The 13,599-nt window shown below is 44.5% G+C and overlaps 2 protein-coding genes across 2 annotated transcripts; both read left to right on the forward strand.

Moving 5' to 3' along the window:
• Positions 1-237: 237 nt before the first annotated feature.
• LOC118231432 (small integral membrane protein 18-like) lies at positions 238-3,974 on the forward strand. Its single transcript, XM_035425231.1, has 2 exons — positions 238-871; positions 2,900-3,974. The coding sequence occupies exon 2, from the start codon at positions 2,939-2,941 to the stop codon at positions 3,242-3,244; it is 306 nt and encodes a 101-aa protein (XP_035281122.1). The 5' UTR covers positions 238-871; positions 2,900-2,938; the 3' UTR covers positions 3,245-3,974.
• Positions 3,975-4,700: 726 nt separating this feature from the next.
• On the forward strand, positions 4,701-12,522 carry LOC118231649 (phosphatidylinositol 4-kinase type 2-beta-like). The gene is made up of 10 exons (XM_035425673.1): positions 4,701-5,159; positions 7,240-7,391; positions 8,017-8,217; positions 8,564-8,695; positions 8,986-9,139; positions 9,283-9,347; positions 9,830-9,929; positions 10,335-10,468; positions 11,079-11,138; positions 11,492-12,522. The coding sequence occupies exons 1-10, from the start codon at positions 4,841-4,843 to the stop codon at positions 11,663-11,665; spliced, it is 1,491 nt and encodes a 496-aa protein (XP_035281564.1). The 5' UTR covers positions 4,701-4,840; the 3' UTR covers positions 11,666-12,522.
• Positions 12,523-13,599: the final 1,077 nt, after the last annotated feature.

A 13,599-nucleotide genomic window follows, 5' to 3' on the forward strand; every position in this document is an offset into this window, starting at 1 on the left:
GGCACATTTCATTGTGGCTAATCAGTCTGTGAGTGCAGTGCTGCCATGCTCAAACCAGACGTGCTATAAAACTGCGCGGTCAACAATTTTAATTAACCACACTGCTGTGATTTACAGTATGTCTCAATTTGAAGAGAACCGGAGGCACATTTTCTTAACTTTCTTAGCGATTGGTGACCAGGCAGTAGACGGCACCAAGGCCCGGAGGGGGGTCGGGATTTCGCAGTCAATGACAGTCTGCAGTGTTGCCCAAACTGGCAGTGTCTGGCGTCCTGTCTGTCTGCAGGATGTCGCACAGCACTGCTCACCTCATTATTCAGTATTAGGATCCCCTGGGTTGTGCTCTACCTTCTGTTAGCCCATTACTGCAGAACATATAACAGCTTCGAAGACTAATTGCGACATGCCTTTTTACCATATTTAACTCGGGAGGTAAAGGATGTGTGGTAAAGTGCTTTTCATTGCTCTGGTAAAAACCCACTCCAGTCCCACGTACACGGTATTCTGCGTGATGCTCAACGTCAGGTCTGCAGGATGATGCTTCCTTTTTTTGCGGCAGGACCCCACCCAGGAACAGACGAGCTAGCAGAATCTCCACGGAAACCGAGCAGCTGCGACCCTCCCCCAGGAGCGGGACGAGCCAGTTAGTCGCGGTCCGGAATGAATCCGTCCCGGAGAGCGCGCGCCTGAGCGAATGCACCGGGGACGACGGCTGCTCCCCTTGTGCGCGCGGCCCCTGGCCAATAGTGGCGCTGTACTATTTCGGAACTGCGTGGGCTTCCAGCGCCGCCCGGGCCCCATGCGACGGGAGGGAGGGGGGGTAAAGGAGGATCTCGCTTTCTCTCCAGCATCCCAGCCAACAGGCGCACAGGTACGTCTGCTATTGCATGTTCCTTTCTACAGCCGAGGCAGCAACTCAGTGTGCCGGATCTGTCCGCATTGTATTTGGCAACAACGAATACTGTAAAATATACATCTAATTAAATTGTATAGCTTGCAGTCTACGAGCTCTGTATATGCACTTGCCAGTCCAGTCTGCATGGATTTGGCTATTATTTAACTGTTTTTAACTTATGGCACAGTTTAATTCACTAATTATGTCTACTGAATGAGCTGCGTATACGCCACTGTTGATTCTAGCTATATCGTAGAGGTTTCATCGGCTCTATGAAAATTCGTTCCTGACGAGAACCCTGCTGAGCATGACGGCAATTAAATAGGAAGTGGATGCATTTCTGTGTCTGGCAAAAAAAAAAAAAAAAAAACTGGGATCTGTGGCGTTATTTGCTGTGTGCCATGGAGTTTTTTTCAAGGCACACTGCACATTTCAGAAGCAATGCTAAGCTGAAACTCTAGACCTGAAATCATTTGCCCGTATTTCTTGTGATATACGGCGTCTGACCATGCTGGATGCCATTTTATAATATAATTGCATTAGTGAGTCAAGCGGCAAGTCTGTCCAACTGAATAACGCTTTGGAAGATGTGGTCTACCTAATGCTGGCGAGCACAGGGAGAGCTGTCCTCCAAATTTACCACTTTACTTTGTTTTTGTTTTTTCTTCACACCATAAGTCCAAAGGAGCATCCTAATGCTTATATCTCAGAGATTTTCAAAACATTTTAGTCAGCAATAAACCAAACTGCTTTTGGTTATAGCTTAAAAACAAACCACAGGATAATTCATCAATCACATGTCATACATTTCAGGTGATACTGGAATTATCCAAAGGAATGGAAGCAAACTTAATGAGAAATTTACAGAAATATGTTAGAACAACATATACAAATTCCTCTTGAAAGATTGAAAAATCATAGCCTCACGTGCCAAAACATGCTGTACAGTAACAAGCTAGCAATGTCTATGACAGAGCATAAATTAATAGCGCACAACACAATAATATAATCATTTATAACATAAAAATCTTTTTTAAATTTCATACAATGTATTGTTTATTCCACTCTCTCTCACACACACACACAGGCACACACACACATTCACGCACACATGTACACACACCTACACACACACACACACACACGCACACTTACACACACAAATCTTAAATAGTAAGGGGCTGTTTCTGGGATTCCGTTTCTTAAGGGTACACCTTCCATAACTAATTTGTGTGTTATCAGAATAGATTTTCCCCTAATATGAGGGTAAACTGAGCAGCCACAGATAAAGGGAGAGAGAAAACAGAAGTGAGTAGTGAACAGAAACACACGCTACACAGATACAGAACAAGAGGGATTTATTCAGCCGTGGAAAAGACATAATGCTCTATTTTATACATCAACAAACACTTCCTGCATAACACAGACACGGGGCGTCGTAGTAGAGGGGAAAGTGGGACTGACTACCCAGGGCCCGAATGGGGGGAGGGCCCTCGAGAAGCCTGGAATAATGCGTGAGAGACATGGATCAAGAGAGCAAGGGGGCCCACAGAGACTGCTTATGCATAGGGCCCAGAATTCTGTGCTACACCCCTGCACAGACATAACAAACAGAAAGAAAAAACCATGTGGTCTGATGGGAACAGTTGGTGATTGTGTATTCTGGAGTTATGATGAGGGGTTTAAAGCCTTTCATAGCGATATCAGTGATGTGCAGGCACCACAGTATAACTAGCTATAAAACTTTTGCCACATCCTGAGGTTGGGATACAATGAATGTCAGACCTGTTCACCTGCAATACACTTTCTTTAAATTCTTAAGAATCACAGCGCCCTAACAGAAATGAGTGTGCTCAAGTACAGGAGTGATCTAGTGTAGTTTTGTAGAGCTGTCAGAAACCTACAACTATGGTTATCGGTTGGACCAAAATCCAGCATGCACACCTGCCCCTCCAGGACCGGAGCAGTGCACCCCTGGTTTAGTGTGTCTATCTCTTCTTCCAGTGACGTACCCGGAAGAGCCTCAGAAGTGTCCAAAAGACAATGGCCGGGCGGAACAGCAGCCAGCCGTGGAGCCATCGAGCAGCGCCCCTCTCAGGAGTGACCCTGCAGGCGCAGGAGGCGTTCCCCTTCCACGACGGGTGGAACATCGCCTGCTTCGTCATCCTCCTGCTCTTCGGCCTGGCGGTGCTTTCGCTGGTGGCCCTGGCCTTCCTGTACGAGCTGCTGGACTGCGGCTGCTGCGCCAAGGACACGCCGGTCCAGCAACGGCGGGAGGAGGAGGAGGAGCCAGGGCTGCTTCAGGCCACCGCGGAGAGTGTGAGCAAGCAGCCCGCGGAGGTGGTGTAGCTCCGCCCTCTTTCCCCCCAGAGCAGGGAGGTCATTGGCTGGTGAGGGAACTGAGGGGGAGGCGCTGACCTGCTCTTGGGGATGTTTATATTTGCTGGACGCTTTATTGATGGTCGGGGCTTCAGAGTACCTGCCGCCCCCCCCACCCCCCCAAACGTCCACACGCCCCTACATTGACCTCCATCTTCAACCAAATCTACAGTTTTGTCCCTTTCAGATTCCTTGTGATCACACTGTCCCCAAATAATTCCTTACGCCCAGCATAGTCGCTGCATCTCATTCCAGGTCACTGCTACTACAAAACAGTTCTCACACATCTGATTTAATCAAGGTGGGTGTCAAAATGACACGTGTGCAAATCGTTTCAACTGACACGTCCAGTGACAGTTATATTTAAATAGATGGCTCAGAAGATTAGCGCCTGGGCAGCCGATAAGTCGGAAAAAATGCATATCGAAAATCTTTTCTATGAAATCTTTTGTTATTATCAACATGCTCGCTAGACTGCAATGCTTACAGTGGCACCCTTATAGCTGTGTACACATGTCTGTACCTTTTCGCTTGGTGAACAACAGCTGTACCCTGATGATCTCCTTAAAGAAGAAAAAAATGTGATCAACCCAAACTCTTTATTAATTGTATTCACAATTACTGCACACTGTTATCTTCAACTTGCCTTAAAACTATGTAGATCTGATTAAAACTGGATGTGTAAATATTTTTCCTTTGATCGCTGGTTTCCTGACTGTCTGTTTTTTTTTGTTTTTTTTCTTGTTTGTTTGTAGTTTGTCCGCTCTTACAATTTTGAATGAAATTATATAAGCAGCATTTTTGTTTAGGGCCTAAATAAACCTTAAAAAATGAGCTAAATATTAGCAGCTTTGTTGAATAAAGAGGTGATGGTCCATCCTGATGAAAGTGAACTCTCAGTGACCATGTATAAAAAAAAATATCACCCACACACACACACACACACACAATAATCTGACCCAAAGCAAATATATAAAAGCCTATTAAGTAGTTAGCATAGTGTGCATTTACATGCATTCAAAAGGAGTGGGAATTATAAAAGTTTAATTTTTCATATATTAAAAATTCTCACTAAATGTATTATGAAAACACTTTAATTATAGAAGATATTTTAATTATATATGGGGAGAAAAATATCCAGGACAAATTTAAACGGCCCTCTAAGACTAGGAAAACCTGCAATTTGCAGATTGAATTTCACATAGGCTGTTTGTTGTGGACACTAGCCCCCATTACGTGTTGGCGTGCTGACTAACATGAGTGCTATTAAAAGAAAACGAAATTTCTTGCTTTAAAAAGATACGACGATGTGCCAGACAGACAGGGGAATGAAACCTGTTCAGCTGCTAACAGTTGACACCAGTGTCATATCCGCTCAAATCTTAATATGTCTCCTGTTTCTTTAAAACTGAGAAGAACGAACTAGAATACATTACAAAGATTTGTGTACGCAGGCTCAGTAGAAAGAGGAAGCAAGTGACGAGTTGCTGCGAAAGCGCAGGAACTTGCTCTCATGGCCATGTGAAATAGAAATTAGCAAACTCGCTAACTACCAAAGAGATAAGTATGGCAGAATGTGTCTCTGGCGAGAATGTGCTCGTGGACATTTCAGATTTTGAAAAGACGGACTTTGCACCGGAGCAGTTTCCGTCTGTATTTTTTGACCGGACGGGAGAAACACTGAGAGTGAACCCTGGAGGGGCGGTACGGGTCTCGGAGTCGAGCGAAAGTCTTGTCCCGGAGGTAGAAACAGATTGTTCCGAGGAATTAGACCTGTTGCTACCACGACGCACTGGGTCCATATCTTCCGGAGGTTGTAGGATAAAGCGGACGAGACGAAATAAACGTTTGACATCCGCGGACAGCGAAAATGTTGCGTCTTCAGGTGAGACCAGCTGCATGAATCTCGGGACGCTTGACTAGTTCCGTGCATTATAAATTGCTTTGTCTTTGTTTCAAAATTCGAGCCCATTTGCCTGTATAGAAATCGAGCGACTGTACTTGTGAATAATAATGTAAAAACTGAATTCAGAGTAAGTAAACAGTGGATTGAAACAAATGTTCTTGTTACCATCTGGTAAGCTGTTCACTCACAGCTGTGAAACTTTATAAAGTTTCCCACAAGATAGGTGCGGGGTTGTGGCTGTTTTAAAAAACCGCAATTTACCTGACCACCTGCAAAAATGCACATTTGAAATGTCTGTGTGGTCCTAGACTGTCTCCTTGCTCCAGGACGAGTCTGATTAAGACCTTTATTCATGTATCAAGAACTCAAGTCCTGGAAGTGGGCCGTCCACCAACTCATGCCGACGACTCTCATAGACGCAATGTTTGAATTTTTATTTTCTTTTCCCCCATTAGTTTGGCACCCCCCACCAGACAAATGGAGGCCCAGGCAAACACCCTTGTCGTCTATGCCTAGAACTTCCCCTGCAAAGAGGCCTACAGGCTATGTCAACTGCCTTATCATTAGAATGTCAAAGTGAATTTGAATGGTGGATTCTTTTAAAGCAGTCATGGTGGAGAATAAGACAGATTCCGGAGGATAATAGCCTAAAATTCAGTCCTGAGGTTTTTATTCAGAAATGCCTTCTTTAAAGAAAGGAGTGCATTCTGTGGCATAACTGTGGCAATCAGTGATGGAGTTTGTCCTTGTGAATCATCTCTCTAACGCACGATAACAGTGCCTCGGCTGCTCTTGTTTTCAGACTCTGCGGCTGAGGGCAGTCGGGCAGCACAGAATGCAGTGGGCCTTCTTGGGCTGTGATGTGAACATCCTGTTTGTACCGAGTGCTGGTGTTTTATAGCCCGAAGGCTTATTTTATGTGTATGGGTCATTCCGTGGCAAGTGGGCTATAAAAAAGAAAAAAACTGATGCTGGAATTTCTCAGGATTTTGTAGGAAAACTGTACTTGGTGGACTTTGTGAAGGTGCCCTACGACAGACTGGGGAACCGTCCCCGGTGTGTTTCTGCCTCTTGCCCAGTGCATGCTGGGATAGGCTCCAGCACCTCCCGCGACCCTGACCAGGAATAAGTGGGTGTAGATCATGGATGGATGGGTGGATGTGCATTGCCAACTCAATAAATAATAAGCCATCCCTTTGTGTTGGACAAGATATTGCTATACTGAAATAGCTGTGACCAGTTAAAGTTCCATTTAGAGCAAAATACTCTCCTGCTGGTCGTTACCCTCTGTCTATTTGGAAAATCAAATCGGTTGCTCCTGCCATTTTTGCTGTAAAAAAATGTTGCTTGTTGTTCATTTAAGACTTGTATTGTCATGAGGAACTTTATTGAGTGTGTGTTGAATGTGGCTATTTATGAGCGCTTAAGCATGAGACCAATGCCCTATTATCAGTTGGAGGTTTTCCAGCGATTTGTCATGAGATGGAGGCTCGCTCGGGGCATGTATGAAGTGAGTGAGTATCTGGCTGTTGTCCTGTTTGTGGTGCTGCGGATGCTGAAAGGCCCCTGGATTAATAAAGCCCATTATCTCCCATTCTCACCGGCCGCGCGTGCATTAGCCGCTAACGAGGGACGCCTGACCGTGTGCTCCGTTTCCTTCCTCGGCTGTTATTGGATCAAGTAGCGCCATACAGCACTCAATGATGGGCCCTTTCATCCGTTGTGAAGTGGGCCTCTCTGAACATTGCTATATCCATTCAGGGTTTTTAAATTTTTTAAAAAGGGAGGAAGAAGTCATTCTGGGTCCTTTTATGGCACCAGATACAAGATAAAGACACTTTATTTGTCATTGTAGGCATGCAACCAAATTATGTTTGGTACCTCTCAGAGGCCAGCAACAATAGAAAAGAAGATAAATAAACTAAATAAACAAGATAAATATGATGAGGTAGCGTCCTCTATCTGTATATACTAAATGAATAGATACCATTTGGGTTCTAGTTTCCAAAGTGCGGTAAAGTAGTGTTGTTGCCCCTTTCTTTTGTGTTGTTGACTGCAGGCAGCGGCACTGCGGAGCTCAACTCTTTCCCGGAGGATCCGGAATTTGCCGAAGTGGTCCGGAGCGCCGAGCAGGCCATCGAGAACGGAATCTTTCCTGAAAGGATTTCCCAGGGGTCCAGCGGGAGCTACTTTGTGAAGGACCCTAAAGGGGTGAGGAATGGAAGGGGGGGAGGGGGACTCTACGTCAGCATTGTCCCAGTGGGGTCCTGGGCCCAGGGCACTACCTATCCTAGATCAGCCCTCTTGTTCTAAGATGATTTATGAATACAGGTGCCTCAGGTTCTCCCTGAGGGCACTCTTTCTGGCTGAATTCTTGTCTGACTGCTCCTCCTGTGTGGGTACAATCCATGTGTGAATAGTGACGCATTGGAACTCCAACGCATTGGTTTCCATTTTGACTCTGGTGGATAAGTCAGAGGTATTAATTTTACCTCGTCGCAGTCTGCTTGTATGTGCTAACATTAGCATAACAGTTTCAGCCATCCAGGACCACTGAATTGTGGGGGGGGAAAGAACACTCCGCCCAAACCCAATGTGTCATGCCCATTTACCCAGAATCACTTTCTCCCCAAGGACACAGCACAGCTGTGCTGCAAACAAAATTTGCATGACAGCTCTCATCAACATCAACCTGACACCTGTGCGTTTTGATTTGGGGATTGTTATGTTTTGACTATCCGAGAGCAAATCGGGGTGATATGTTTTCCAGCAGCTTAGCTTTCTGACATTTTTACATGAACGTGTGACTTTACTCCCGCCTTCCATCTGCTCTTAGAAAATAATTGCCGTGTTCAAGCCGAAGTCCGAGGAGCCGTACGGACACCTGAACCCCAAATGGACCAAGTACTTCCACAAGGTGTGCTGCCCCTGCTGCTTCGGGAGGGGCTGCCTCGTGCCGAACCAGGGGTACCTGTCCGAGGCCGCCGCCTCGCTCGTCGACCAAAAACTGGGGCTGGACGTGGTGCCCAAAACCAAGGTGAGGCCACGGCGCTGTCTGGTGTGGGCCGGGACGTGTAAATTTTGTGTTTTTTTGACACTAAGGAAGATGTCGTAGACATCAAAATGTCAGTCCTACCCTGTTCATTAAGATGGTATCTTTTGCCCTGAGCAAAGTGTGCTCCAGTGTTCCTTGTTTTGGGTCAGTCCCTGTGAAGTTTTTTACATGTAAATCTGACTTTTGGTATGCCTTTGTGGAGGAACAAGTGTTACTTGTAACTACTCTGTTTTAAAAACAGAAGGGCCATTTGACAAACGCAAGCCTCGTCAAATGGCCCTTCAGATGCAACGTACACGCATAACGTAGGTAAAACTGTGCCTTGCAGGTGGTGTTCTTGGTCAGTGAAACATTTCACTACACTGCAATCGATCGTGCCAAGTCAAGGGGAAAGAAGTACGCTTTGGAAAAGGTTCCCCAAGTTGGCCGAAGGTTCCATCGAATCGGCCTACCCCCTAAGGTAAGGTTGTTCTTTGCTGCCATGGCGATTGCCGAATATCAAACTTTGTTCTCATGCATGTTTGCTCAAATTAACGTATTTAATTTTTCTTTTCGTTAGCCATCCTTGTCTTTCTGTTCTGCCTGAATAAATTATTTTTGACATTTCCAACCCTATCGGTGAAGATCATGGGTCCCTTAACTAAAAGTAATGGGGCCACTCGTCTGTGCTGGTTTCTGGTGTTTCAGCACTTGTGTTCAGGGCTTAATAAAGTATTGATTTTGTGTCCCACCTTCCTCACCTTCCTCCAGATGGGCTCTTTCCAGCTGTTCGTGGAAGGATACCGCGAAGCAGACTTCTGGCTGAGGAAATTTGAGACGGACCCCCCGCCAGAAAACATCAGGAAGCAGCTGCAGTCTCAGTTTGAGAGACTGGCAGTCCTGGACTACATCATCAGGAACACCGGTGCTTGCCTTCTAACGCATTACTGGCTGCAGTAGCTAGTTTCCAGTTGGTTTTGATCTTCGTCAATATTAATGTCATTGAGAGGCATCGGCTATTCTTTCTTATTTTTTAATAGTTTTTTTTTTTTTTTAACCTGTGTCTAGACAGAGGAAATGACAACTGGTTGATCAAAAACGAGAAATGCGACAAATGTGAAGGCTTCAGGAAGGTGAGTATTTAATGTGTGTGCGTAAACATGGTCGTTTAATCCGGTGGGCAGACGTTGTTTTGGCATGGTGTGGCGTGAAGTTAGACGGGAATGTCATTCTGAGGATTTTAACTGATTATTTTAGGCTGTCATGGTGACAGACCCTTCATGTGCCAGCTCGTTAATTCAAATTCATTAAAACACAGCTGGCTCACGAGTGCTTACAGTGAGAATCGCTCATTCCTTAGTCACCCTTTCACAAGCAGCGGCTGTTGACTAGCTGTGACTCAGTCGCTGCTAACTGGGTGGGTGCTCGCTGTCCGTACCTGAAGAGCACATCAAAGGAGGAGATCAGCCCTCAGGTGTATCTTCAGTTCCGGTCCCTGATTGCGTTAAAGCTTATAAACGGGATGCGGAATTCATAGCTATTCTCCAGCTGACTTGCGTGAGGCTATCCCTCAGTGACGCGGAGCCCAAAGTAACGTGGAGGTTTGCTCCTCTAGGACGTGGAATGGGGCGGGGAGAAGGAGCCGGCTGTGAGAGTAGCCGCCATCGACAACGGGCTGGCGTTTCCTTTCAAGCATCCGGACGAATGGAGAGCGTGTAAGAGCCAGTCTGCACTTCGCTTCCTTGCTGTCTCTGTGTGTTTGAGAGGTGGACACCTAGGCAACGTTCTGACTTGGTGTACACCAAGGCAACATTTAGACTGGGTGTACACCTTATCTGACATAGATCTGATTTTGAACCATTTATGAAACAAAAAAAGTTATAAATGAGAAAGAAAAAGGCACAGAAATTGGTTTATTGGTATAATGTCAGTTAGCCATATTTGTATGTCTATGTTATATTCTTAGATTCGTTTTTCACTTTCTCTGGATTTGACCTGTGTGTGCGCGTGTGTGTGAGAGAGAGAGAGTGCGTGTGCATGTGGGTGGACGCACAGATTGTATTCCTTTCCTCGGTTGTTCTCCAGAGTTCTCTAAGCGTGGGCGTGTCCTGTTCCCACAGATCCGTTTCATTGGGCGTGGCTCCCTCAGGCCAAGCTGCCGTTCTCTCAGGAGACGCGGGACCTGGTGCTGCCCAGAGTCGCCGACATGAACTTCGTGCAGGACCTGTGCGAGGACCTGTACGAGATGTTCAAGGTCCTGGTCTCCCTCCCTGCTCTGCCCACAGTTGTTCTCTGTGAATTCACCGTGGAATGCATGGGTTACAATTTCCTGTGACAAAACCTCCTCGACGTATCACAAACATAAGAATCTTGTTCTCTTCACACATTGATTATGAAGAACAGCCGTATCAAAATTGCGCATCTAATTTACATATCAAATTTGTTGTTAATAATAGAATATCACACTCATATATGTTCACAGAATGGGCTGTAGACTGTTTCATTGTGTCTTGCAGTTATAGTGGTGTGGTTTAATCGATTCTGTACTGTGAAATGCTGAACGTAGTGAAAACAAAGTTCTACAAAGCACTTACACAGAAAATACGCTGATGTTAATTGTATGATAATTGATTTTACTGGTGCATTCCATCCATAATACTTCCATGGAAATCTAAAGTGATCTTGACTAAGCAACAGATTTGTTTCTTTTCTACGTCTGATGTAAATGTGTATCCGATATTTAATTGTAAGGTGGGCAATGCACAATATTTGGTATGGTGTAGTATCTTGTCAAATTGCAAGAATACATTTAAAGTGAAGTAAGATCTAAATGTCTGAAACTACTCTTTACTGTTGCTTTCCAGGAAGATAAAGGGTTTGACAAAGGCACCTTTGAACAGCAGATGTCTGTTATGAGAGGACAGGTAAGTTTTTATATCAAATTTGTTTTTAGCAAAACGCACATTTTTTTTGGAAGATACCAGTCATATTTTCAACACCCCTCCCAACAAAAAAAGTAATTTGGTTTTTGTTATGCTTTTTGACTGTAATTTCATTACCTTGATTCAAATTGCTTCGTGCTACATTCAAAGTTTTAAGGCTTCCAAAAAAAAAAAAAAAAAATCTCAAATGCTTATTAAAATAAGATCACGGGACATTGTTGTGCGTCTGAGGCATAAAGACTGCGCTCGGATTTCAAGCGGCCTATTTCTGTGTGTCTCCGGGTATTGGGTGTCATCCCCTCTAAAGCTTGTGCTGGTTGGTTGTTCCCCTGCAGATTTTGAACCTCACCCAGGCCCTGAAGGACGGGAGGAGCCCTATTCAGCTGGTGCAGATGCCCCGCGTGGTGGTGGAGCGCAGCCACGGGGGCAGCCAGGGCCGGGTAGTGCAGCTGGGCAGCACCTTCACCCAGACCTTCCACTATAAGATGCCCTTCTTCTCCTCCTGGTAGTGGGGCTGGATGTCAGGCGAGCGCCTGGCTTCTCGGGCCTTCTCGCTCGCGTTCCTCGGACTACCACAGAGTAAGACTGAAGCCGCAGGAGGTCACAAGACCATGTGATTAGCAGACACTGCCAGCGTTCTACTGCCAAAGCGGGTTTTGTTTGCATTAAATGCAAAAAAGAAACAAAAAATGGAAAGCATTTGTATTGGAAGGCATGTAGCTTGAAAGTAATATAGTTGTTTTTTTTGGGCACTTCAGTGTAAAATTATTTTTCTATCTTGAATGTATATTTTGTATGTACATATTTGTAATTAGTTACTGGCTGCAATATATTTTCTGCCATATTGGGGCGCTGTTGTGTCTTTCAGGAGTATGGCGCAGTCATTAAAACTGTTGCAAACTTGAGGCTGGTCTCAGAGGATTGTTTATACATTTGAAATATGATATATGAACTGGGGAAAAAATGTGAACTATAATAATTTATACTGTTTTATTTAATTTTTGTGATTGTGATCATCTTTTTATGTTGAGACCAGAACCACATCTGCCATATATGTATAGTTCCATGAAATTATATATGTATCCAGTGTTTATATCCTAATAGTATTTCATCATGCAAATAGTAATATTTTTCACATTACTACACAATTTCGGCCTCATGATAGCACATTTACACTGATTAATTGCTAGTTTTGTAATGATCTTTTCTGAATGTTAACTTGAATTTCATTCAGTATTTAAAGTGCCTTGCAGAACATGTGCCCTCTTATGGTGATTCATTGAAAACCAATTCAGCCTGTTTTTTATATGGTCAGGACAGAATAAACCTTTAAGTTTGCAGCATTATTGAAAATTATGAAAACATGCAAGGGATTGTTTTCATTTTTCACAATGGAGCACAAAAATGTATTTGAAATAAATCTGAAATTACTTTAGATACTACAGTATGTCATGAGAGTAGTAACATGCTTTTCACCACCTGCAAATAAAGTGCGTGTGAGTGAATGAGTGTTTGTATGTGTGTGTGTCTGTGTGTTTCAAAATCCAGTTCATATAAACCCAGGACTTTGCCAGTAGGCTTGTGTATATGAGCCAGCAATGTGTACTGTATCAAAGTAGCTAAGTATTAAGTTCTGCATAACGATTGTGATAGTTTTGGACGTTTATAGCCGTGTGGTAGTATTTGGTTAGTGAATCTTTGGGCCGTGTTTCGCACTGATGAAACGCTGTCTGGAAGGTTAAGGATGCTGCCATCTTGTCTCGGCAATCCCGTGACATGGCAGGAACGTCGTTCTTCCTCCTCTCCCAGAACAGGGTGCCGGGAAGGAGAGCAGCAGCGCTGCAGGGCTGACTTGAGCAGTGGAAACGGAAGTGCTGACACTCTTCCTAGGATATGGCTGAGCCTAGGTGGCAGTTTAACGCGATCCTGCTCTTCTTCATTCACCGTCTCGGAAAAGAAATGCACAGGAAGTCCCTCATTTGTGTTTCTTCAAGCAGCTAAGAGGCGTGATGAGCTTCTGAGTGGAGGACACTCATCTTATGTGTCTTTCCCATTTGGGAATGCGCCGATTATAGTAGGTTGTCTGAAAATAAGAAAAACAGTGTGAAATGTTTTACAAGAAACCTTAACTGAAGTACCTTTACTGGTCCAGGGTGGTATTTTGCACAGCTGGGTTACATAGAGTTAGCCGGATAACTGCAATGAGTAAAATCCGGAACAGCTCTTTTTACTTCAGTCCGTGTTTCTGATTTGGGAGGTTTCCGGGTTTTGCACAGTGCAGTTATCCTCCTTACTCAGTAATTCTGCTTTGTGAAACAGGGCCCAGATCTTTACGAAACAATGTGTCTTTTAGGAGTGCATTGTATTCTTCATATAACTCAACCTTTAACTGGTGTCAAATGTCCTATGTCAATATGTTTGTCTCCTTCTATAAAAACGTATA

This window comes from Anguilla anguilla, chromosome 7 (genome assembly GCF_013347855.1).
Source record: "Anguilla anguilla isolate fAngAng1 chromosome 7, fAngAng1.pri, whole genome shotgun sequence".
Lineage (NCBI taxonomy): Eukaryota > Metazoa > Chordata > Actinopteri > Anguilliformes > Anguillidae > Anguilla > Anguilla anguilla.